We start from the raw sequence: 27,800 nt of genomic DNA, 5'->3' as shown, positions 1-27,800 counted from the left end.
GGAATAGAGTATACTGCTACAGTGTTGCCCATTTATTCATTTGAAATTAGGAGCAGATAACTTTCTGTCTTCTATGTGTAAAAGATTTAGAACAAAATGGAGAAAGAGTAAGTATAAACTTTTGAGAGGTCACACCTGTTTTAAGTGTGCGGGGTTGGGATCTCCTATCCACTAGATGGAGAGAGAGCTAACCACTGAAACTCTGTGCTTTCTTGACTTTGCCAGCTCCCAGCTGGGGATCCCTCTGCTGTTCACTTGCCAGGCTGCTAGCAGAAGGCGCAAAATGTTGATAAAATCGCATTTCAGAGTAGGGCGTCTGGGGTCTTAATTGTTGCTCTGTAATTTCTGAGAAAGCAGGATTGAGTTGTCTGTAATATCTTCAACTTTCCTCCTCTTTATATCATTTTTTTGGTTTTTCTGATTCTTTATATCTTTTACTTTTCTGTTTCCATGCCTTATGATCATCCTTCTCTCTTCTGTCATTCTTCTCCTTCCTTTTGTTTTTTAATTGAAATTCTACCCATGACCCTTTAATGCCCAGCCCCAATGTCCCACCTTTCCCGAACTCCCAAGGAGACTTGCTCTCCCTGACTGAGCTTCTTCTGTCTTTCTCTTATAATATTTTTCGTAGCTTACCATTTACTATAATTATTTGTGTACTCGGCATGTCCCTGCTAAATTTTAAACTTACTCATGGTAGTGGCCATATCTTTTGAACTTTTCATCCTATTGTCATGTTATATTTCGAACAAATAAGAACATTTACTGAGTGAATATCAGGCACTGGATTGAGAATTGGGGATACTTCAGTTAAAGCTCCATTGTAGGAAATGGCATATACTAAATAAATATCTGTGAAACTTAATAATTTTACAAACCGAGCTAATAATACATAATGTATTTTTTAATGTTTCTAAATGAGCAAAGTTACTGTGTAATTATAAATACATTTGTAAGTATATATTGTAATGATCCCAATCCTTTTTTTTAAGGTATGATATATACATGGAGTAGAAAATAAGTAAATACATATGAACTCTCATAGTGTGGCTCTCTTATGATTGTGGGAGTATGTTCCTGATAGTTTTTCTATATTTTCAGCTTCATCCGTAAATAAGTAATATGTTTAGAGCCAGGAAAAAGACTTGGCTTTTTACAAAGCTATTTATTTAAACCTTTCCCAGAGTTTTTTACTTTAAAATTTCTTTCTCTTTGGACTTTTGATACCATACACACTCAAATATTTTTTGCTGAAACTTAAAAAAGTGGAGATCTAAAATAGCAGTAAAACAAATGTATTGCCTCTGCCTTCTATGATCTTAAAACTTAAGCTCCTCAGCAAAGCATTTTAACCATTGCGGAAGACGAAGTACAAGGGTAGGTGATGCATTTTTGGTTGGAAGGTCCTTGCTCTTTATCAGTTAATACCTGTGTGACACCTAAGAATGATATGAATCATTTCAAATGCCAGTGGGGATGGCAGTTCCTCTTATGGGTATATTAATGTTAGTTAGAATGTGAGTTCTTCTTACGTTGCTGTCATTCCCAAGTTTTCCACCTTCTAGAAAAATGAGGAGCAAGCCAGTGTTATTTAAAATATTGCTAAGTGAGCATTGTGTTTCTTTATGATTGATTATTGTATTTCCTTTTGCAACAGAAGATTAATGTTGCTGTTTGTTGTTCTTAGAAGTGATTATTGGTTGGGTTATTTTTTAAGCATCAATATACTCTTCTCTAAGCATATTTTTGTTTTCCTTCAAAGCTTGAATTTTAAACTTTTTATTCTATGGAAATGATTTTGAATTTTATCATCTTTTTTGCTTTCTAAGATGCAGTAAAATATAAAAGTTTATGCAGTATATATACCACTGTGCTGTTTGGACAAGCACCTGATGATCTCTTAAATTTGTTTTTTCAGTAAAGACCTCAATAGCAGGGATACGCTCTAATGGGAATTAAACAGGCATGCCTCAGAAATATCGTGGGTTTGGTTGCAGATCACTGTAATAAAGCAAATGTCGCAATAAAGCAAGTGGAACAAATTTTTTGGTTTCCTAGTGCATATAAAAGTTATATTTACTCTACTGTAGTCTATTAAGTGTGCAGTAGCATTATGTCTAAAAACACAATGTAACTACCTTAATTAAAATATATTTTATTACTAAAAAACGTGAACCGTCATCTGAGCCTTTAGTGAGTCATAATCTTTTTGCTGATGGAAAGTCTTATAAAAAGCAGTATCTTCAAAGCGCAATAAAGCGAAGTGCAGTAAAATGAGGTATGCCTGTATATCTACTCTTCGTTACATTATTAAACGAAGGGTGCTCATTTGTTAAGCTCTACTATCATCAAATGTAGCAACTGACAGACTCCCAGCCTTAAGGAAGCCACAATATATTTCATGTAGTAAAGAAACCTGTTTCTCTTTTTGTTTTTATATTAAGCAATTGAAAGCTGTAAAAACTGAAGCTCAAGGAGGTTAAGCTTCAAGGTATTATAGCTAATCCTTCTTTCCTACTTTAGCTGTTAATTTAGTTATACCTCTTCTTGTTGCAGACTGGGTTGAGACAGCCTGTAAAATCATGTATATGCTAAAAATATAAAGAAATAAGGGTATCAAGAAAATAAATGTGGAATAGCCTGATGAAGCCCAGGGAAAAGCGATTATACACATAAAAGCAAAATGTCTGATCTTAAAGTGTTCTTACAATTGGATTGTAGCTTTGCCTCTGAGTTTCCTAGCAGACAAAGCAAAAAGATCTGATTAATTACAGTATTCAATCTATGTATTCACATAATGTATAACCAAACCACACTTTGTGTGAGTGTATGTGTATTAAATGCCAGAAGCTCAGGAAGTGTATGTTTTTCTCCAGAACTCTTAGAGAAATTAGTCTCTTTCATGAAATATATGACTTGACCTAGACCTTTTGACTCCTAATACATATTTCTTCCTATTGCCTACTCCAGCTTGGTCCTATGTGCTTTAAATATACATTTTTTAGTGGAATGACAAAATTTTCTGGTTAGAAGATAACCATAACTGCTGTCATTACTCTTCTTTCCTAGGAATTCTTGTGAAATCGTGGGCACAGATCTTTGCCACCTCTAAAGCCCAAAAATTACTATTCCGGATCATAGATTGTTTACTGCTGCCACATGCAGTGTTGCAGCAAGAGAAGGAGCTGCCTGCGCCTATGTTGACTGCGATTCAGAAGAGTCTTCCTCTGTATCTCCAGGTAAAGTGAGTGTGGCTGCTTAAAAATAAAAATAAAAAAAGATTGAAACTTTACCTTGAAACAGTTTACTAACTGCAGATTTAAAAACCATACATTGTAATCTCAGTGTATATATGCACATGAGGCACTTCCGTTGAACAAGTTCTAAACTCCTTTTGTGTTGTTTGTCTCTGGAAACAAAGGCAGAAAAGGCAAAATCTCTACCCTCAAGATGTTTAAAGTTGAGAGAGGAGGCCGACTAGCGTTGACACTTACAGGAGCGTGCTCCATCTGATATTTTCCTTAGAGGCCTCAGCTGTCTGCCGGCCAGACTGGGATGAGGAGATGGGAGAGAAGACACTGGAAAGGATGTTAGGTGTAACAGAGCAGAGCAGTGGGTAGGAGTTGAAGGACTATTCCTGTCAGAGGGAACAGCACGTAAAGGGCGAGAACTTTAAGACAATATGACACCCTGGGGGAAAGCAAACAATTCTGTGGTTGCTGGAGACTCACACAGGAGGAGCCACATAATGGAGGGTTTTATTTGCCGTGCTAAGTGTGGACTTGTTCTTCTGCGTGAGAACTGTTGATGGATTTTGAGTGGAGAAGTGGGACTGATATCTCATATTTACATTTTAGGAAGGCGATTCTGGCAGCAGCATCTGAGTTAGCTGGCATGGAGGTTAGAGTGGAGAATTGGAAGGCAGTGAGTAGCTCATTATCTGAAGGTTTTGAGCTGAGGCAGTGGGTAGGGAGCTCACACTGCAGATTTCAGAAGTACTTAGGAGCTCCAATCAAAAAGATTTGCTGAGTGAGTGTTGTGGAGCAGCAGAAATAAATAGAGTACTTCCTAGATTCCAGCGTGCCTGCTTCTGTAGATGGGAGTGCTACTAACTGAAATGGGAAATTCTGGAGATGTGGGGATGAAGGTAACAATTGCCTTCTGAGCAACTTTACCTTGAGGTGCTCTGAACTGTCTAGGCAGCCATGTCCAGCAGGCTCTTAGAAATCTTGCTCTGTCATTCAGGGGAAAGGAGGGGGCTGGAGGTGTGCTGTGTCCTTCATTAGTGTCTGATCCTCATGATAAGTGCCTCTTAGTTTGGGGCCCCGCAAGGGAAGCCAAGGAGGAAGGGGAGAATAGATTTTGATTAGGTGATAAGCAGTCTCTTCCACAGATGGATATTTTTAAACAGATTTTTACAATTTCTAAGAGATTTTAAGTTTGCTCTTTAGTTTTGTATTCATAATAGCATTTAAAACAAAATTTAATGTGTCTGCTAGCAGAAAGATAAAGCACTGCCAGTCCCACAGAGGGCAAGATGGGGGAGGGGAGCTGTGGACAGCAGAGAGTCTGGGGTGCTTGTTCCATGTGGCCTCTTAAACAAAAGCTGTGCATTTTGTAAGAATTCTTTTAAACTTTCTAAGTGCTGAATTGAAAATTTTGGTGAATTTTCCATTTGAGAGAATTGACTTGGAGTTGTATCTTTAATTTCTTAAAGGTACCCAGCTCTCTTCTTCCAAATTTTCAAAATATATCCATTTATTGCTTCATCTTCTTCTGATTTAATGTGCTTTTCCTTAAACAAAGCATTAATGAAACGGGGTAGAGGAGTGGTCCATTGTTTTTTTTCAATTGCTGTTTAATTGTTAGTGTTTTAACAGCTCTATGCTATTTTTCATTACAAATAAACTTTCCAAGTTTCTTATTAGATAAATACGCATTTATAGTTAAAATGGAGATAAAAACATTTCTAATCATTTCTTTGGGAAAACACTTTGTGAGTCACAAAGTACCAAATAGTAAATGAATTTTTAGAGCATAATTTGTTGTTGTATTGGTGATTATCTGTATGTAGTAATATGTGCTATTTAGTAACATTGGCAGAAAAAAATTTGTTTCTTAGGGTATTGGTTTAATTGTTTGTAAGTATTAGATAACTGTAATCCATATGAAAGTATTTTGTTAGCTTCTATACAGATGGAAGGGATTAAATCAACAGCAATAACACATTGTGAGTTCTGTGTGATCTTGATTAAACCCAACTTCTCTGAACCTCAGTTTTCTCAGCTGTAAAATTGGAGATACAATAATGCTGTCAATGGTTTTTTGAGAAATTTAAATGAAAGAATGAATATAAAGCATGTGGTACAGTGCCTGACATAAAAAAAAAAAAAACCTTGAAATAAATTGTCATTATTCTGACTCTTAATCTTGTGCATTTTTCTCCTTTTGTTAATTTTTTTTATTTTATCACTTTTCATAACATGGAAGACTTTTAGCATAAATTTGGTAGTCTTATTCAGACAAATGACCAGTACCCTACGTGAAAAAACTGACCTAAAATGTATTTTATAACTTTATAAAAACACAGATATATCATTGATAAGTGTGGTGATCAAGTTTCCTGAGGAGGAGAGAAGAAGGAAGCTTCCATTGTCTTCCTGCACTTCTCCCCTTCTTGCTTTGGGCATGCCCCAAAGATGCACACGTTTGCTTAGATACCACAGCTTGGTGTTACCCAAGCCCAGCAACTCCCTGAGCTGCATATAAACTTTATCTGTCAATGGTCGGCGCTGTCCTTGTTCATTGTGATGTTACAAGTTCGGACATGAATATTAATACTGGGGACTAAATTAGTAAATTCCTAAGTTTTTAACTTCTCCATTTAGTATTTCTTTTTTTTTTTTTTCCTCTTCTATAGGGCATGTGTATCGTGTGTTGTCAGTCTCAAAATCCCAATGCCTATTTGAATCAACTTCTAGGGAACGTTATTGAGCAGTATATTGGGCGGTTTCTTCCAGCGTCACCGCATGTTTTAAGTCTTGGACAGCATCCTGTTTTGTTGGCAGTGAGAAACTCGGCCACTGTTCCACCAATGTCATCTCTAAAGAAATGCATCGTACAAGTGATAAGGTACATCTAAATATTAAAAATAAGTGGTATGTAAAATGTATTAATCTCTTTTAAAAAGTAACAAAGCATTTCAAAAATATTGGCAACCCTTAGGATGCTGGTAGTGTAGAAACTTTTTTTTCCCTAAGAAACATTGTCTAAGAATTTACTAAAATGACTTTTGCTCATAGCAACCTGAGACAGTGCTCCTTAAATTACTTGTTTTCTCTACATAGCTATTATTTTCCTTATATATGTCCTAAAGATATATATACATTTTTAAATTTTCATCAAACAGTAATTGTATTTTTTACTGTGCAAAATACAGTAATATTATAAAAGATAACTAAGTGAAAAATTAGTGCTAAAATGAAACAGGAAGCAGTATGAAGTCCTGTTTTGTTAGTCTATTCTGTGTCTTAATAACTCAGTTTTATTATTGGACAGGTGAATAAATGAAACTTCTTTTAATGACAACATTAGAAGATTCAATAATAGAAATTATCTTTTCTTTATCTTCATGAAGTATTTAGCTTTACTTGAAGTTAGTTTTTAAACTTTAAGATGCTGTGGTGATACATATCATTCTTATCTAGTATTTTTTTCTTGTTTTTAATGACCTGATATTTTCCATCACCTCTCATTACAGAATTCCATGTCTAAAATCTGTTCTCCCTTCTGATCCTTTTTGTGTGTTCCTATCCTCTGTTACTCAGGTTTGGAAGCTCCATATTCTTTGTTCCCTCTCCTTTGCCATTCTTTGGCAAATGATTGTTTCCTTCCCTTCTTTTCACATCTCTCTTCACTTGTCACATTATACCTGGACTATTGCCACTATCTCTAACTATTTTCACTATCTCTAGTCTTTTCTTCTAGTTCAGCCTATACAATGCCTCCCGATTACTTTTCCTAAAATACTGTTCCATTATGACACTCCCCTCCCCCGTACACCTTCATTTGCTCTTTTTTTGCCTACGGAATAAGTTCCATACTGCTTTGCACTCCATGATCTGTCACTTAACTTTTCCAAATGTACTGAATATGCCATCAAATACAAACCCTAATGAGATAGGTTTAGTTATTGCCCCTCCAAAATGCTTTACATTTCCCTACATCACACCTTTGTTCATACCGTTTTCTCCATTAAAATGCCATCCCTCTGGGCTAAACTCTGCCTAGACTTTATAAGACTTACACCTAATATCTCAGTGTGCCATGATGCGTTCTTCCTTCTTCTGAAGTCTTATGCTCTGTACAATTCAATTTGCAGAATTGTAATATTTTTGCCTTACTTGTATCTGAATTCCCAACAAGATTGTAGTACTCTACCACTGCGTGTGGGACATTGTATAAGTAATTTTAGCACAAACCAAATGACAAGGGCTGATGGGAAATTATCCTTAGATCATGAAACTGGTTTAAAGTCCAGTGTTTAGAATCCTGGCTGGTTCAGTGGACATTCCCATATAACAGTGGAAACATTTTTCTCATGGTTTCTAGCTCAAGACCCAAAAACCTAACAAGTACTCCTTTTTTAAAAATACTCAGGAAAAAAATAGAGATTGCCTCCTCTGCCTTTCTCCATTCCATGCCTCTCCATTCTTGCAGTCCCCCATCTTAGTTAGGGCTTCTTTCTCTGAATTGCTGAGAATTCTGGGCTTATCTTTCAAAAAGCACCTGCCGCACTATATTAGGATGGTCTTTTTTCTTTTTTTTTTTGGTCCAACTTTTCTACTAGAGAGTGCGCCCCTTGGTTTCAGAGACCATATTTTACTTAACTTTACATTGTTGTTATTGGACTTGTACCTGACACACCATAGGTACCCAATAAATGTTTGTTCTGGGTGTTAAGAATTCACCAGTGAAGAAAAAAGACAAAACCCTTGCCTTTAAAGAATGAATGAATCTTCTAATGTGTAATATTTGCTGGAAGTCACTGTGTGGAGTAGAAATAATGAGGAAGACATAGTTCCTTCCCTTAAGGAATTTATAATACTTAGTGATTTCTTTGCTTTATTTTGGCAAAGTATTATTGCTTTCCAAGTATATATGGATGTCTAGCTTAGATTTAGCTGTATTTGACAATTTTTCACATTGTCTAGACTTTTTAGAAACTGAGCAATTCCCTCTTTCATTTATTCACTTAACAAATGTACACTGACCACCTGTTATGAGCCAAGACCTGTTCTAAGAGGGAGAGATGCAAAAATGAGTAAGATAAATTATCTTTATGATCTCCGTTGAGTTCTAATGCTAAAATTTGTCCTGCTTTGAGAGAAGATACTAATCCTGAATTACCCCTCTAATTCTTTTGCTTCCTAAGGGAAGGAAGGAAGTAAAGCTGGAATGGGAAGTTGATTCCTAGGACAGTCCTCTTATTGTTTTGGAAAAATAAGACCCCTCCCAAATCCTTAAATAAATAAATGTGAAGAGAGATTTCTTTATGCAAATTTGACGTTAGAGAAAATATTGCATCATTTAGGAGCTGATAGAAGAGATCAAGCTTATATTAGAAAGGAAAAAAACAAATTAACAATTAGATTTTCATGTGGATTTTGATTAAGTTCGTTTTAAGACCAGGTTGCTTTAAATTTAGTTTGTGTCTGTTCTACTTTGGCCCCCATACCACACCAAAAGGATGGGCAGTCATTGCTTCTAAAATCTTATGTTTGAAGGTAGCATGGTAAAATATGCATGCTTTTAAAAAACTGTGCTTTATTTTGGGGGGTAAAATTTGCCAGTGTCTTTAAAGTGTGTGATATTTGATTCTGCTTTAAACAGAAGAAAACTTTAAACAAGGAAAAAGAAAATTGTGCTTATTTTCAGGAAATCCTACCTTGAGTGTAAAGGGTCCTTGCTCCCTCCTCGCTTAGCATCCATTCTGGCCTTCATCCTCCAACTCTTCAAAGAAACTAACATGGACATTTCTGAGGTTGAACTTCTCCTCCCAGGCATCTTAAAATGCTTGCTCTTGGTCAATGAACCTCAAGGTTAGTTTGAATTTGTGTTGGCTACACTTTTCTGTGCACATATTGAAAAAGTACTCTTTCCTCTCAGTTAAATTGATAGGTATAAAGTATATGGTTATTTTATACCAGTTTGTATATATCATGACTAAAGAACAAACTCCGGCCAATAGCTGAGTTTGGGCATTATAAAATAGTTAAAAACTGAAATGTTTCAGTCTACTTTAGTTTTTCCCCCCAATGCAGTAGTTTATTTAATGGCTACTTCCTCTAATTAGACTTGTTAACCTCTTAAAGAATATTTATTCAATGTGACTCCTGTATTAAATGCAACTTGTCAAATATCAAGTGGTGAGGGGTCAGCATACTTTCTTCTATTCAGGTTTCTGCTAGAATATCTAAGCTGATTTCTTGGGCACCCCTGTAAGGATCCTTTGATCCTACTCCTTTTGTTTTCAGTCTCATCAGCCTTACTGCCAGTGATCTCTTTAAAATATCATTTGTTTAATCCCCACTGTGAGTAGCATGCTTTAATAAGCTTATTGGGAATATGCAGAATAGTAGCCATAGTTCTATCCTGAAGGAGTTTTTACTGTAAATAGGATGTTGTGTGTGTGTATTGATCATTAAAATGTGATCGTCTGGGGCAGCGCTTCTCAAATGCTTCTACCTGTGTGCTTCCAACTGCTGTGATAAGTGAGTGTGTGTATCCCGAAGAATATGAGGGCAGCGCCCAAAGTGGCCGCTGAAAGCTCAGACAGCTCTTTGAAATGTTCTATCTCAAAAATTTATGCATCTTTTGTTTTAATCCATATTTATTTTAATATTTAAAGTGTTCCTGTCTGCTTCCAAGCTTGGTTTTGTGAAAAATGTTGTCTTGTGTTAACATAGACTCCCCTTACTTGATAGTAACATCCCTTCACTGAAGAATACCCGGATGGACCCCAGATTCTTCTTTAGAAATTTTTCCCTCATTGAAAACATAGGCATACTTTTAATTTCAGTGAAAGCCTTTTGTACTGTACCATACAAGATTTGTTGAGACAGAGTAGACAGTATAAAATTTTAGCTAGCCTCTTCTTTCAGCGGTAGTAATATTTCTCATGAAGGAGAGCAGGGTTTGGAAAGTGAATTTTGCTGCTCATATCTTGCTAGTGAGTACATCACATTTAGCATAGATGGAATACAGAATTCTCCATCTCCGCATTGCTGTCTTTTAAGCTGAAGAAGCAGTATCAAACACAGATCTGTGTGCTTGGTTCGGAGAAAATTCTGACTCTCCTTACAGTCTCAGTGTTTAAAAGGACAATTTGTAAAACCATAGAAAGTTAGTGTTACTAAATCACTCACCTAGTCTACTCCAGGGTATATGCCCAAGAGTATTTTAAACATATGTCTAAGGGCCGGCCCCATGGCCCAGTGGTTAAGTTTGGGCACTCTACTTCGGTGGCCCAGGGTTTTGCCAGTTCGGATCCTGGGCACAGATGTGGCACCACTCATCAGGCTGTGCTGAGGCGGCGTCCCACATAGCACAACCAGAGGCACTCACAACTAGAATAGAGAATTATGTACTGGGGGGATTTGGAGAAAAGAAGAAACAAAAAAAAGAAGACTGGCAGCAGATGTTAGCTCAGGTACCAATCTTCAAAAAAACAACAACGTATGTCTTCTCAAAAACCTGTACACAAGAGCTTGAGGAGTTCTGCTCCTGGCATGACAACATAAGGAGCTTTGCTGACCTGCTCCCTAGCAAAACTGGTGAAAATTATTTAAAAGAAAACATTGAAATTCTCTGGAAATGGTGCTAAGCAGATACAGCAAATGGAGAAACATTTATTTGAGAAAATCTACTAAAACTTGATAACAGCAGAACTCTCTGGTATCTGAACCATTCCCTCCTGCTCTCCTCCCAGCACAATAAGATGGAAACTCTACTCCTGACTGGTAAATCTAAGAACATAGGGCTCCCTCTCTCCCCAGTTCCTAGTAGGAGAGCTATCATCCTGTGAGAGGTAGGATATCACATTTTTCATCTTGCCCCCAAGCTACCTGATGCTAAAGTTATGTTCCAGGCAAGTGTGGCTGAGAAGTCGGGGCTTCATTCTTCCACTCAGCCCCCACTCGTGGGATGGACGCAGTGCATTGAGTGTGACACCACTGAGAATACTGGGGCATGGTCATCCTTGCTGCAGCTTAGAGGTGGGGATACCATGCCAAGAGGAGCAAGCCCAGTGGACCTGAGGCTGCTGCCCTTCCTTCCACAAGCACTCAGCTCCTAAAGTGGATGTGTCACTCAAAAAGTAGTAGGCACCATTGTGCCTGTCCCCAGCATCAGAGCCATGCCTCTGAGATTTTGCCTGGTGGAGGGTCTAGGGAGGAGAAGCAGGCTGTAGAACAGAAAACTCTGAATCTCTCCCTAAGGAACTGACTTCATTTGTAACAGAGTGTGAAAAAGTCCAAACCTAAGAGTGCTGTCAAAAACACTTGAAAGCACCAAGAGAAAAATGGCTCATCACTTTACAGGGAACCTCAGTAAGATCAACAGCTAACTTCTCAGCAGAATCAATGGAGGCCAGAAGGCAGTGGGATAGCACTCAGAGTGACCAAGAGAAAAAACTGTCAACCAAGAATCCTATGCTGCCTTTCAAAAATGAACATGAAATAAGGACATTCCCAGATAAAAACTAAGAATTTTTGCTAGCAGAACTGCTTTATGAAAAAGGAAGTTCTTCAGAATAAAAGTTAAGTGACCCAGACAGGAAAAACAAAGAACACCAGTAAAGGTAATTATGTAATTATAAAAAGCAGCTTAAATGTATAGTTCTTCACCTTATTCTAAAAGCAATTGTATAAAACAATGTGTATATAATGTCTTGTTGGGCCTATTACATATAGAAATGTAATATATTTGCCAATAATAGTACAAAGGTGATGTATTGAGCTAAGGAAATGACTCCAGATGATAACTCAAATACACAGAAACAAATGAAGAGAACCAGAAATGACAAATAAGAAGGGTAACATAACAAAAGCTAAAATATATACTTGCTCTTCTTTCTCTTATTTAGTTTGTTTGAAAGATATAAAAGCATATAAAAAATAACTATCGTTGAGTTTGTAACTTTTGTAGATGTAATATGTATAACAATAATACCACAAAAAATGGGAGAAGGGAATTGTGCCATATAGGAGTAATGTTTCTATATTTCACTAGAATTAAATTCCTGTAAATCTGAAGCTCTGGTAAGTTGAGATGTATGTGGTAAGCCTAATGCAACCACTAAGGAAATATTCAAAACTAATAAAAAACCATCAAAGAAATTAAAATGCTGCATTTTAAAATATTCATTTAATGTGAAAAGAAAGCAGTAAAGGAGATTAGAGGAAGAAAACCCACAAGACATTTAGTAAACAAAAAGTAAAATGACTGTTGTAAATCTGACTATATCAGTAGTAACATTAATTGTGAAAGGATTGAGCAATCCAATCAAAAGGCAGAGATTATCAGAATGGATTTTCTAAAAAAGATCTAACTATATTCTATTTGCAGAAAACACTTTAGGTTCAAATAATGACAGTAAAAGGATGGGAAAAGACAACATCATGCAAACCAAAAGCACAGAAAGCTGGAGTGCTATACAGTATCAGGCAAAATAGACATTAGGCCAAAAAATGTTACCATAAATAAAGAGAGAAATTTTATAATGATGAAAGAGTCAATCCATCAGGAAGATTTAACAATTACAAACATACGTGCACCTAATGACAGAACACCAAAATACAGGAAGCAAAACTGAGAGAAACAGGGGGAGAAATAGACAGTCAATAGTTAGAGTTGGAGGACTTGGGTTTTCCATGTCAACATGTAAAGAGCTCTGAAATCATGACTCTCACCTTTACAACAAGAAAAAATCTGAATTAACTGAAAAACAACTCTTCTTAGATGCATCAGAGAATTGAAGTCATAGGGCAAACCACTGCCCCCAAAACTGAACATACAGCGATTTGTCAAATTCAGTTTAAGTATTTCTACCAGTATCAGCTCCAGCAGCAGCCTTCTGGGCCTGGTAAGCTGTAATTCTCTGTATCTACCTCTCTCTCCAGTTTGAATCTAATAGATAGCTTTTTGTTCAAAATAATAATAGCAACAAGGTATTTGGTAATTAGACCTTATGGATAAGTGAAATGAATGACTGCAGTATTATAAGGATGGGAGAAAGGAATTGGGAATGCTCTGTTCAAAAGTACCTGCACTACCCATGAAGGAATACAGTGTTATTTAAAAGTGGTCTTGGATTAGTTATAATTATACACTTCAAACTCTGGGGCAACTACTGAAAATAAATTTTTAAAAGAAGTATATTTAATGTGCTAAGAAAGGAGAGAAAATGGAATCCTATAAAATGCTCAATTAAAACGTTCAGAGAAGGCAGAAAGAGTGGAAGATTAAGAAAAAAAGAACAAGAGCAATGAATAGAAAAGTTATGTAAATGGTAGCTATTAATCCAACTATATCACTTTAAATGTGAGTGGTCTACATAAATCAATTAAATGACAGGAATTGACAGAATGGATTAAAAAACAAGGCCCAACTATATGTTGTGTATAGGAAGCCCACTTTAAATATAAAGACACAGATACATTAAAAGTAAAGGGATAGAGAAATATATACACTGCTAGCATAAGCCAGAATAAAGCTGTAGTAGCTATTTAGTTTCAGACAAAGCAGACTTCAGAACAAGTAGAATTATCTGAAATAAAGAGGGGCATTGCATAATGACAAACTGGGAATAGAAGAGAACTATTTCAATCTGATGAAGGACATGTGTGAAAATATGACAGCTCACATCATACTTAATGGAGATGCTTTCACCCTAAGATTAGGAACAAGACAAGGATGTCCACTGTCGCCACTTGTGTTCAACATTGTACTAGAAGTTCTAGTCAGGGGAAGAAAAAGAAATAAAAGGATCTAGATTGAAAAGGCAGAACTAAAATTATCCCTGTCTGCAGATGATATGGAAAATCCTAAGGACTCCACTAAAAAACTGTTAGAACAATAAACAAGTTCAGCAAGGTTGCAAGATACAAAATCAAGATACAAAAATCAATTTTATTTCTGTATACTTTCAGTGAACAATCTGAAAATGAAATTAAGAAAATGGTTCCATTATAATAGCCTCAAAAAAGAAAAACTATGAATAAATTTAACAAAAGAGAAATACAAACATAATCTGAAAACTGCTAAACATTGTTGAAAGAAATTAGGGAATATCTAAATAAATAGAAAAATATCCCATTTTCATGGATTGTGGAAGAGTTAACATTATTAAGGTGGCAGTATTCCCTACATTCATCTACAAATCCAGTGCAACTCCTACCAGCATCCCAGCAGGTTTCCTTGTAGATAGTGACAAGCTGATTTCTACAATTCATATGGAATTGCAAGGGACCCAGAATGGCAAAACAATCTTGAAAAAGAACATAGTTGAAGACTCACACTTTCCAGTTGCAAAACTTAGTACAAAGCAACAATAATCAAGACAGTGTGGTACTGACATAAAGATAGACATAGATCAATGGAACAGAATTGAGAGTCCAGAAATAAACCCGTGTGTCTATGGTCAACTGACTTTGACAAAGGTGCCGGGATCATTCACAGGGTGGGAAATAGTCCTTTAAACAAATTGTGCTAGGTCAAATGGATAGCCACATGCAAAAGAATGAACATGTGCCTTTACTTCACAACGTGTACAAAAATTAACTCAAAATGGATCTTAGATGTAAATGTCAGGCTAAAACTATAAAACTCTTAGAAGAAAGCATAGGAGTAAGTCTTCATGACCTTGATTTTGGCAATGAATTTTTAGATATGACACCAAAAGCATAAGCCATGAGAGCTAAGTTGGACCTAGTCAAAATTTAAAACTGGTGCTTCAAAGGACACTATCAGGAAAGTAAAAAGACAATCCACAGAATGGAAGAAAATATTTGCAAATCATTTATATGATAAGGAACTTTTATCTAGAATATATAAAGAACTGTTACAACTCAATAATAAAAAGACAAATAGCAATTAAAAAATAGACAAAGGGTTTGAATAGACATTTCTCCAAAGAATATACGCAAATGGCTAATAAGCACCTGAAAAGGTGCTCAGTGTCATCAGTCATCAGGGAAATGCAAATCAAAACCACGATGAGATACTGCTTCATACTCACTAGGTTGGCTATAATGAAAAAGTCAGATAATAACAAGGTTTGGTGAGAATGTGGAGAAATCAGAACCCTCGTTTACTGCTGTTGGGAATGTAAAATGGTGTAGTAGCTTTGGGAAACAGTCCAGTAGTTCCTCAAATGGATAAACATAGAGTTACCATGTGACCTAACAATGCCTCTCCTAGATATATACCCAAGATTAACAAAAACATATGTCCACACAGAAACTTGTTCATAATGTTTACAGCAATATTATTCATAATAGCCAAAAGGTAGACTGCCTATCAACTGATGGATAGATTTTGAAAATATGATATATCCATACGGTGGAATATTATTTGGCCATAAGAACAAATGAAGTACTGCTACATGCTACAAAATGGATGAACCTTGAAAACATTATTCTAAGTGAAAGAAGCTGGTTACAACAGACGACATATTATGTAATCATTTATATGAAATGTCTAGAATAGTTAAATCTATAGAGACAGAAAGTAGATTAGTGGTTACTTAGGGGTTATCAGAGGGTAGGGAGTGAGAGCCAAAGGGTGTGGGGTTTCTTTTCAAGGTGAAGTTGACTGAAGTTGACTGCGGTGGTGATTGCGTGGCTCTGTGAATATCCTAAAAACTATTGAACTGTACTTGTTAAATGGGTGAATTGTATAGTATGTGAATTATGACAATAAAGCTGTTATTATAAAAAAACTTAAAGAGATTAAGTTTTAAAAAACTCAGTTTAATTAAAGAAATAAAGATGACAAATTTCTTTTTTAAAAACTCACTCCACTAATATCCATAGCAGTGTTATTTATAATAGCCAAAAAATAGAAACAACTCAAATATCCATCAAGTAATGAATGGATAAACAATATGGGGTATATCCATACAAGGGAATATTATTTGATCACCAAAAGAAATGAAGTATTGGTACATTCTTACAACATGGAGAAACCTTAAAACATTATGCTAAGTAAAAAGAATGCAGTCACAGAAGACCACATGTTGTATGATTCCATTTATGTGAAATTTCCAGGAGAGTCAAATCCATAGACATAGAAAGTAGATTAGTGGTCTCCAGGGCCTGGGCAGGGGGAAAAAATGGCGAATGATTGCTAATGAGTATAAGCTTCTTTTGGAAGGTGATGAAAATTCTTCTGAAATTATATAGTGATGTTGGCTTCACAACTCTGTGAATATACTAAAAGCAATGAATTATACACTTTAAAAGGTTGGTTTTTACGATATATTAATTATACCTCAATAAAGTTTTTTTTTACATGCTTACTATTAATACTCTATTAAAGCTCTTTCTTTGTGTTCTGGTGCTTTTTCCCACAGAAGAGCTTTCAGGGTTTGTTTTTCAAAAAAACATCTTTTAAGAAGACCCATTATACTGGTTCTAGAATTGTATCTAATATAAGAAATTATTTGCTCAATAACGAGACAACTATGCTATCTTCTTTATCCACTACCCTCATGCCTTGGAAAACATTATTACTTAATATTAGTTAATTTAAATTCATGTATGTCATATGTTTGGTGCTCCTTTTATAATGGATTACAGTTTTTCAAATTTTTTTATTCATAGACAGAGCACTTTTTCCCCCAGTTACTTATAATTAACGTGCCAAAAACAATAGAACAAAAATTTAGTAGCATTTGGAACATACTGAATTTTCTATAGACTTTTTTTATTGAAGTAATATTGGTTGATAACATTAAATTTCAAGTGTACATCATTATATTTTGACTACTGTATAGACTACATCATGTTCACCACCAGAAGTCTCACCATACAAACGTCCCCCTTCTATCCCATTCACCCTCCCCCAACCCTCCTCCTCTCTGGTAACCACCAATCTATTCTCTGTGTCTATGTGATTTGTTGTTGTTGTTGTTTTATCTTCCACATATGGGTGAAATCATACGGTATTTGTCTTTCTCCATCTGACTTATTTTGATGAGTATACTGCCCTCAAGGTCGGTCCATTCCTGTTGTTCCAAATGGCAAGATTTCATCCTTTTTATGGCTGTGTAGTATTCCATTGTATATTTATACCACATCTTCTTTATCCTTTCATCCACTGATGGACGCTTAAGTTGTTTCCAAGCCTTGGCTATTGTGACTGATGCTGCAATGAACATAGGAGTATATATTCTACATCCTTTCTTCACACTTTATTTTTTTCATTTTTATGTATACATGCACAATTTTAATGCATTTGGCTAAATATTTAAAGAATACAAATGTTCTTTTTGTAACTTTGCTTCCTTTTGAAAGGAAGATAGCATCACGAATAGTTGGTATATGTGTATATCTTTGACTAATTTTAAGTGAAGGTAAATTGTTGGTGGTTTCTAATTTGCTACATTTATATTTGTTGGTGAGTGGGAGGGAATGTGCTTATGAATTTAAAAAATCAATCTGCTTGTCTGTAAATCAGCTGAATTATTACAGGCTGTCTTTGCCAGTTCATAACAGTGCTTGCAGTATTAGGATGGTATAGTGTTTTTGAATGTGAGCTCTTTTCTAAGAGAAAGACATATCTTCACATGTATTTTTTCAGTTATAAGGTTGTAAAAAAGTAGACTCTTCAGCTTTTTGTATTTTCTTAAATTGGAAGGTAAGGAGATAGATTGGAAGATATACTTTAGAACAAAAAAACTCATAACTATTGAATTTTGAAAAATAAAAAAGCATGTACACTTTAAGAAAGCGACATATTTTTCTAAATCGAGTGTTTATAAAACTGAGGATCCAGATGGTCAATTCAGACACAGTGTGTAATGCTATAATTTTTCCTCCTAGTTAAAAGGCTGGCCACAGAGAACCTGCAATACATGCTAAAAGCCTGCCAAGTGGGGTCAGGAGGAGAGCGTGCCGCCCAGCTGACTTCTGTGTTTAGGTAACTGGAAAATATGCCAACTGGCAAGGAGACTACTGCCAGCCATTTGACAGCCAACATGTTTTTTAAATAACTAATTATCCAAAACATAATGTGTTACTACTTGTTTATAGTATTTCAATTATTGTATTTTTGGCAGTAGTTTTGTTGCATTGTGTTATTTTATTAAAAAATAAAGGTGCCAGGGAGAAAGATAAGTGAGCTGACTTAAAATTACTGAAAATTGAGTAAGGAACACTCTTGCATGGTTTTAAGAGGAAAAAGTGGGAAACGTGAGTCACGATGACAGGTGCACAGCCTTCAGAGCTGTGTAATGCGTCACTCACACCCAGCGTAGAAGAACACGCCACTAGCTTGCTTACTTGCTTTGGATACTGTAGACCCAGAAAGCTTCGTTCTATTTCATGTGTGAAGCATAGACTTTGTAGGAGTAGATCTGTTGTTCATTCAGAAGAATAACAGTGCAACTTCAGGAATGTCCTGTTTCGGTTTTTTCCCCTGCTTTGCCTTCTTTAGAGTCTTGTGTTTTCAGTTAGGGCAGTATTTTTAAGTATTTCTTTCACACAGTTTCTACCAGTTCACCTTTCTCCTACATATCTCTAGCACTACTGTGGTAAATAATTCAGGTCCATTTTCTTCATTGTGTGTTGGATCTTTGATTCCTCAGTTTCTTTTCTCATCACATAATCGGCACTTGTCAAGTGTTTACTTAGAGTTTATTTAAATTGTGATCACTTGAAATAACTAGTGAATTTGTGAAAACTGTAGAACCTTAAGAGGGGAGAGAGAATTTTATATGAACAAAGACTGCATGTTTGTTATGTACAATTTATTAAGCCATGTGGCTTTTATTTTTGGGGGAAGAGAGTGGAAATTTCAGTGTTAAAATTTATAATTCTTATTTATAAAGACCCCTTCTGGGTCTAAAGTCTCTTATTCAGTTAAGGAATATAAAAATATGTTATGAATAACTTGCCTCATAAAAATATTGTTGGATATATCTAGAGATATGAAGAACTGAAACACATCTAGGAAACTGGACTAGTTTTTTCCTGTCTTAGTCTCTTCCACATCCTTACTACCCAGATTTCGACATGCAGTGTATAGCAAAAAAGTCCCTGGGATTAGACTGTTCCCTTTTTCTCTCTCCTGGGATTGCAACTCTTCCCTCTTCCTTCCAATGCCATCACTCTGGTCAAGGCTCACACTGAAAAAAAGCCATTTCTGTCTTTTATTCCCGTGTTATAGATAGTTTTCATATGGCATCTAGATTCTTAAGGTAATCTTAGATGAAATGATCTTTCTTGTATTCAGGTTTCATCTGATTGCCTTAGAGATACCAACCCGAGGAATTGCCCCAGAAGTAACCCTAAGTAACATGATTTAATTTCAGGCATTTTATCCAGGATTATGATACGAGATACAGTTATCAGATTTACAACATTTTAGAAACAGTAGCTGCATTGGACCGGCAGCTTGTTGTCCACTTGATTTCTACCCTCACTCAGTCTCTGAAGGATTCAGAGCGGAAATGGGGCCTTGGCAGAAATATAGCACAAAGGTATGTTTGATAATTTGGTTATATCCTTTGGGGCATAATGATTATAAAATCTAGACTCTTTTTCTAGAAATGGCTTATTTTCCATTCCCCAAAATTTGGACTGTGTTCCTTTGAGTTGAAAAATGTTTTAATACTGTGATTCACACATCCATTCGCATACTGTTCTTTTCAAAGTGACCACCTTGGACAGCTGTATATTTCAGCACTGCAGCTGTTGCTCAAAACTCCTGCAGTGTTCCTCACTGGGAAGTGGCCTGTAGACCCTCAGGGGTCTTCTTTTTGTATAAAATCCATTGTGACAAATCAACCCCTTTGAGGAATGCCTGATTTACTGAATCAACTATATCATGTGTATCCACTGAATAAGTTGAGTGACCCAATTAGATAATATGGGTTTTGGTCAAAAATAGATGGTAAGGCTTTTTTTCTTACAGGCTTACACCCCAACTGAAGATAGCGCTGGACTATTTAGAGTAATGAAACATTGTAGGAATAAGCCAGTAGTTCCTAAAGAAATTGTTTTAGAGGGGTCAGTACTCACACTATCCTTATAAGTCCCAAAGTTTGTTAAAGAATCAAAGTACTTTAACTAACTCTGTGTGTGTGTGTGTGTGTGTGTGTGTGTGTGTGTATAAACAAACAGAGATTCAGGCAGAGTCAATGCGTAAATACTTAAATAAAAAATAATGGAAAAGGTAACAAATACATCTGCCCTCTTTTCTTTTTTCTTAAACAGGGAAGCCTATAGCAAACTTTTATCTCACCTAGGACAAGATGGACAAGATGAGATGCAGAGACTGGAAAATGACAATACCTAATATATTTTATGACTAATCTTCTCTATTATACTTATCTAAGGCCACTTTGCACCATTTTGACTCCTACTTTTAATTAATTGTATAATGTTCTGTTAAAAATGCTTTCTAGGATGTTTTCCTTACATACGTGTAAGTATAAAGTATATAAATAAGAAAATAAAGGTTAATTATGTTATAGGATCTTTGGAACTTGGCAAAACTGCATTCTATTTTGAAGAGATTTTAAACTAAAGAAAATCTTTCTAACTGGGAGTGTTATCTGTGTGTGACTATTAAGCAGGTTTGTACTGGTTGATCCATGGACTTTTTACTGTAATGTGACTTCCTGCATTCTGAGCGATTTGTGTTTGTTTTTTACAAGTTATGTTTTAATACAATACTTTTTCAAATTACCTGACTACCCCATGCTGGGTTCTTTTAGAGGGGGGATCAGAAGATGGGACTGCATGTTTCTTATCCTTTTTCATACTATGTGTGAGGCAAGTTAGTAAAACCCTTACAAAGCACACTTAATTCTGTGAGGAATGAGACTGAATTGGCTAAATGATTTATACACATAATATATAAAATTTTTTTAAACTTAAGCCAACAGTGTTTATGCTTAGGTTCCAACTGCTGCTGGATGTTTTTCTGTACCCATCCTTTCTTTAGGAGGTGTCATTAAAATACCTATTAGGAGGAAGATAAACAAGAGCCTTTAGAAAAGAGAATAAATAATATTCTGAAAAATCAATTACAAATTACCAGAAGAGGTCTGAGAAGCCAGCTGATTATCTCTTTGCTCTTCAATTAGAGCTTCTTGTAACTTAGCATCTTTTATGTTCACAGGGAACCAGTTTAGTTTCTTTTAGCAGATGCTGTCTCTCAACTTAACTATCTTATCCAGATTTATTTTACCACTTGGGCTCCTGTCCTTGACTCCTTTTTGTGATTGAACATTATTTAGTAAAAATAATGCCAGTCCTAATGTTGGGAACCCACCTCGGTCTCAAACGCAGCACTGTTTTGTGACCTTGAGCAAGTTACTTAACTTTTCTGAGCCTCAGTTTATTCATGTAGAAAGAAGAAGAAACTTTTTCTATCTCACAGTGCTCTTGTAAGAATTAATGGGATGATGTATGTGAAAATATTTGGTGGCCTGTGTTCTGTGTGGAGGTGTGCAGACATGATTACTGTTACTCAGGCACAGCAGAGGGAAAGAACACGTCTCAGTTTTGTTCCTCTTTCTCTAAAGATATAGTACATCCTAGATGTATGACCCCACTTTTTTCCAGTGTTTTCTTACATGTCATGTCTGCTAACTTTGAAATGATTTATTGTTTTCTTCTTGGGACTGTAATATTTATCATAGTTCTAGTCCTTCAAGAAAACATTTCAACACTTTTCTGGCTCAAGAAATGTCTGTAAAAATGGAATGCATTGCAGTCAGCAAACTATAGGTAACAGCCCTCTCCTAATTGTAACCTGTGAAGTCTAAAGGAGTATCTATTGTTTTCATGACATACAGATGGTCTATTTTCCCCCCAAAATCAAGTGTCATTACTTCACAAATGGAATGAATAAAAGCCTCTTTAAGGTTCCTTAATAGACTTCATAGCAATGAATTTACTTTCTTTTTTTTTTTTCCCCTTGAGGAAGTCTAGCCATGAGACAACATCTGTGCCAATCTTCCTCTATTTTGTTTGTGGGTCGCTGCAACAGCATGGCAAGACAAGTGGTTTAGGTCCATGCCTGAGATCCGAACCCACAAACCCATGCCAGCAAAGCAGAGTGCGCTGGACTTAACCACTGTGCCACAGGGCCAGCCCCTTCATTATAATTTATTAAACTAATAATGTATTGCTTTGCAAGTTTCAGCAATTAGAGTTTTATCTATTTAAGGTGATGCCTTTAATGTGATCATTTATATATGTATTTTTTATTTTCTAAGGGAGATTGATAAAGATGTCTTTGAGAATCTTGCTCCTTAGAGTATAAAACTTTTAAAGGGTAAGAAAAGCTGCTGCTGAATCATGTATTAGGGTGTATATCTGTAGATGCTGAGAATAACGAAGGTTTGCACTTAAAAAATAAGTAACAAAAAGTCTGTAATGATAGATGTATATGTATGTATATATATTTCTATGTATTTTATTTATGTATAAGTAAAATTTTAAAGAAGCTGTTTGGGTTTTTTTCTGAGGAAGATTCACCCTGAGCTAAGATCCACTGCCAATCTTCCTCTTTTATTCTTTCTTTCTTTTTTTTGGTCAGGAAGATTAGCCCTGAGCTAACATCTCTGCCAGTCTTCCTCTATGCTGTATGTGGGATGCCTGCTCAGCATGGCTGATGAGTGGAGTAGGTCCACACTCAGGATCCAAACCTGTGAACCCCAGTCTGCCAAAGTGGAGTGCACAGAACTTTAACCACTCAGCCACAGGGCCAGCCCTAATAAGTTGTTTCTTTAATTGAAGAAAAAAGAAAATTTATTCTTGAAAATGCTCACTGCCCCTTCACTTAGTCTCATTTTTTTCCATCCCAGACCTGGTTCCTTAATAGCCATTTTTCCCTAAATACCCTGTAATCTCTGAGGCTGCTGCTTCTACCATTGTCATGTTATTTCTTTTGATAAAATCTGAGTGCATTCTCATTTCTCGGGTTCTTTGGCCTATCTGACACTTGCATTTTCCTTCATCTTCTCATCGCTTCCTCCGTGCTACTGTTCCTTCCTCCGAATACTGTACTTTGAGAGCACAGTCACGTCCTTCTTTCTTGCCCCCAGTGGTAAGATCTGGCCCTTCAGCTGCTCTGTCTCAACATTCTTCTAGTAGTGAACTGATAATGTTAGCTCCTAATTTTCTCTCTCAAATCTATTTCTAGTGCTAATTTCTCTCTCAGTCTCTCTAGTTAGATCCTCCTGAAATCACGAGGCTGCATGTCAAGCTGCCCCTGTCACCTATTCCAGTCTAGCTCCTGCCTTTCTTTTCTATCCAGGGAATACACCATTTCCCCAGGTTACTTAGCCTTGAAACTTCAGAGGCATCTTGGATTCTTCATTGTTCCCCACTTTCAGTTCATCACCAGTACAGGCTTTTCCTATTACTTTCTTTTTGCCATCCCATGCATCCAAACTGTTTTTTCTATTGGGCACTATAATCTCCTTCTTTCCTCCTTATCTCTGGTCCCCCTTTCTGCAGTTTATCCTTCACACAGTTCTGGCATTAGTGTTCCTAAATTACTACCTTCCTCATGTTACTTTTCTGCTCAAGGACGTCCAGGTACTTCCCATTGTTAATAAGCCGACATTGAACCCTTCAGTCAGGAGACTGTCGGCCGTCTGACTCTACCTTCCCTTTCCAAACTTACCTCAAGCAGGAGACTAGACTGTCTTAGCTGCTCTCTGAATGCTCTGTTCATTTTACACTCTTGAGTGAGCGTCATTCAGTTTGCCAGTTTAGAATACCACCCTTTCGACAGAAACCTAACCTTCAGACACTTAAGTTGGAAGAAAGTTAAAATATACATGTTGGACACATGAGTATTCCAGTCAAATTATTTCTGTAAAATACCAGATGGAGTGTAAACGAGATGCTGAAGGGCAACAGGGTGATGAAAGGACTTTATTAGACATTCAGACTTGGTTATGATTTAAATTTTAATTTAACATTTAATTAGGTTTCCATGGAGAGAAAAAAACGGAGTATTGTCTCTGTACAAAAATCATTCAGTATTGAGTCCATTTGCATTAGAAGAGTTTTATAGTTTAAAACTTTTGTAGCTTTACCTGTCCCTAGTGTATTTTCTTTTCTTAAGCATATTTGACTTTTTCTACCTGAGCATCTATATAAAAAAATAATAATTTGTGTGTGTTCATTACCCTTTATTACTATTATTTTCTTCCATGCTTCATCACAAATTTTTGAAGCTGCTTTGTTCTTAAGCAATTACATGGACCTATTTTCATGGAATCCTCGACAGTTTTTAGTTTGACTTCCCCTTTGTTAAATTATATGTTATACAGAAATTTGACAAGCCCCTGCAGTTGGGAAAAGGCTGTAGGAAACCCACCTTCCCAAAATCCCGCATGTTAACATGGCACTTGTGTCTCAAAGATCAGGGGTAGATATCATGGAAAGCTCACCAAAAGCTGTATTATCTGTACTAAACCACTGCTGTTTGATTGACAGACTTTTACATAAACCTTACAGATTCCAAAAGCTGACCCCCTGCCTACTCCTTTTAGGGTTAAAAATATTGCCTTGTCAATCAAATGTATAGTATGCCAATAGAAATAATATGCTTTGTTTGGTTAAAACAGTTGGTTTGGGAAGCCAGCAAAGTAGCATATTCTTTTACATATTTAATGAGATTTGTATTTTGGTTCTGTTATAAACTATATTGATAAGTTGCCAAAATCAGTACCAAGTGATTGGAATTGACAAATTTCTGCTTATTAAATATGTTTTTGATGTGCTGATAGTTAATTCATTTTTTTGCATTTGTGAATTGTATTTTTGGAAAAATTCTGGGCATTCTTATTTAACATGCATATTTATAAGTTATTTATGCATATAATAATAATATATAATAAAAATGCATGTCTTTAACACACACTGTGCCCGTAATTATTCAGTATCCCTTTTTATGACAGATTGACTATATGAAAACCAAAACAAAAATGAGCCATATTTCCTGGAGGAATAATTTCTGTCTTATTCCTGTTGCTTTTATACTCTATAGTAAAACAACAAAGTTTTTCAGCTATTATGGTGGCTGAAGAGGATACAATATACATGTGGTTAAACTGTGAGGAAAATTTGAAGAGGAAAAGTATGAAACATACTCTAATCATAACCAGTTGGCATTTTGTTATTAAGGATCTAAAGAATTTTATTGCATTTTACATACATATTATTTTAGAAATTCATATCTGCTAGCTTTTCCTCCCACAACAAGAACACTCTGCTAATATCTATGTGGTACTGCTTTTTCTTCTTTGAGGTAAAATCTTGAAATGATCTTTAAATAGTTGGAAGTTTCATGGTCTTCCTATGGAAATTTAAATTAATATTTTAAATACAAATACAATATAGTCTTTAATTTTGAAGAGTGAAAATGGAAGATGAATTACTATAAGATAGTTAACATAAATGGAGAATATATATTTGAATAGTTTCAATGGACTCTGGATTATATGTCCAAACGTAGTTTTCTAGAATTTTTCTTATTAGCTCTTATTAATGATAATTTGAGGAAAAGGATCTAATTATAAGTGATCTGAGTTTTTTCTTTTTAGGGGAGGGATGTTGTATGTTGGATGCTGTTCTTTGGCAATAACTGTAAAAGATGTTTCTAAAAACTATGCAAAACTTTAAAAAATTTGTTTTAGATGAATAGTTAGAACTCTACACAGAAAATCAAGAATAATCTCAGGCTGCCTTTCCATTATCAGTCAAGCAAGTTTATTTTTAGAACATTTTCTTTTCATTCATTGGATATAAAGTCTGGGATTACAAATAGATGTTAATGGTTTTATAAGGTAAAACTGGAGGGAAAATTTGTGTATCAAGTAGAAATTTTAGTAAACCTGAAGTACTTCTTGCTTACGTCCTTTTTGGAAAGATTTCTGAAATGCTGGAGTCCATTTTCCTGACTTAATAAGGCATTTTTAAAATTTAGTTCAGATGGTTTATATCTTTTAAACAGACTCTCTGTCATCCTTGTAAATATCAGTTATCAATTTCTACTTTTCTGAACTGCACAAATAGTCTTAAGGTATTTTTCTCTAAACTCAATCTCTATTAAAATTGACCTCTTTTCTTTACCCCTCATCCCCCCTCCCGCCCTTTAATCTGAATAACCGGAAGCTATAAATATATTTAAAAATTAATGTTTTAATTATAACATAACAATGTATAAAGTTAGTGAATTCTCTATTTAGAATAAGAAAGACTCATATTCACTTCTGATTACTGAAAGTGGCTACATGAATAAAATGACATTCCCTATAAGACAAGGATAGCTGAATGATTAAACTATGCCACAGGAAAAAAGTCAGAGTCAAGTCTTCCTTTTAATAAAGCTGACTTAGATCCTAACAAGGATCTAACAAGGAAAAGGGAAAAAACTCACATTATACTTGTTGAATTTATGTTCAAAAGTGATTATTGAGATGTTTTATTTTTTATTTGTTTGTTATAGACAAATCTAAAACCCTAGTCTAAAAAAGAATTCTTATGCATTATTAAAAATGGTAGTAATGAAATCTGCATTGATGGTGGAGAAGAGTCCCACAAACACTCAAGATTGACATAACCTTTAACAAAGTGGAAAAACTTTTGTTAGAACTACCCAATTCTAGGTTCAAATTTATGTCAAAGCACTTTATGGTACCAAAATTAGTACAACTAATCTTTTTGGAGCTTTAAAATGTCATTTTTCACTAAATGAGTTTAAATGAGGTGTTTGACAGAGTTATTATTTGAGGCAAGGATTTGTACAGGTTTAGGAATCTTTGGCTTTGGTAAACTCTGTTTTTCCTATTTAGTGTGTCACGTGCTTTTCAGAATAATTTATCCCAAAGTATGTGTTCCAACTTCTACCTAGTAATTTTTACACTTCAAAAATAATATCCCTGTTCAGTCACAGGGTTCTAAAGATGGTAAAATACTTTGTAATCTGAGTAACACTTTTTCTTAGGCAAAGTACTTCAGAGCATTTGCCTAATCCTTACATCATTCTTCTGAATTCATATAGAAATCAGTAATTATCCTCCTTAAAAAAGGAGAAAACTGAAGCACTGTAAAGTTAAGCTTCCAGCCCAAGGTCACAGAGTAACCAAGGTGAAAAATCTGGGTGTTCCAACTGCTGTTCCAGTGTACTTCTATTATTCGCATTACCTTGAATAAAATATGGCATTTAAAAATTTATGATGTCATAATGCTGGGTCTCTACTGAGCAGGGCTGCATAATGTTAAATTTTTAAAAGAAAAATTACAAACCCAGGCTTAAGTAGTAAAGGGATTAAGTACTGAAGATTTGTTTAAGATCATCGATGGCAGTACTTGTGAAATAAATTGCCTTACTAACAGTGTCATCTTGTCCTAGACAGCACTGATTAGAAAAAGTGTACAAAGAATGCTCTAAAGACTCATGGAACAATTATGGACTGTTAAGTTGGCACTAAGCTACACCACAATAAAAATCATACATATTGTATTGAATGTTGACACACAGAAGGG

General features: G+C 35.5%; 1 protein-coding gene across 1 annotated transcript in view; it reads left to right on the top strand.

Annotated features, from left to right (window-relative positions):
* Positions 1 to 22,740, top strand: part of MMS22L (MMS22 like, DNA repair protein) — a 125,993-nt gene extending 103,253 nt beyond the window's left edge. Inside the window, exons 20-25 of the mRNA XM_014843233.3 lie at positions 3,070 to 3,239; positions 5,921 to 6,132; positions 8,938 to 9,101; positions 18,105 to 18,201; positions 19,595 to 19,762; positions 20,499 to 22,740. Of these exons, the coding sequence (XP_014698719.1) occupies positions 3,070 to 3,239; positions 5,921 to 6,132; positions 8,938 to 9,101; positions 18,105 to 18,201; positions 19,595 to 19,762; positions 20,499 to 20,580 (893 nt within the window). The 3' untranslated portion in view covers positions 20,581 to 22,740. The remainder of the gene's footprint in view (positions 1 to 3,069; positions 3,240 to 5,920; positions 6,133 to 8,937; positions 9,102 to 18,104; positions 18,202 to 19,594; positions 19,763 to 20,498) is intronic.
* Positions 22,741 to 27,800: the final 5,060 nt, after the last annotated feature.

The sequence above is a fragment of the Equus asinus genome, chromosome 24 (genome assembly GCF_041296235.1).
Source record: "Equus asinus isolate D_3611 breed Donkey chromosome 24, EquAss-T2T_v2, whole genome shotgun sequence".
NCBI classification, from domain to species: domain Eukaryota; kingdom Metazoa; phylum Chordata; class Mammalia; order Perissodactyla; family Equidae; genus Equus; species Equus asinus.
This window is presented reverse-complemented; position numbering and strand designations above follow the sequence as displayed.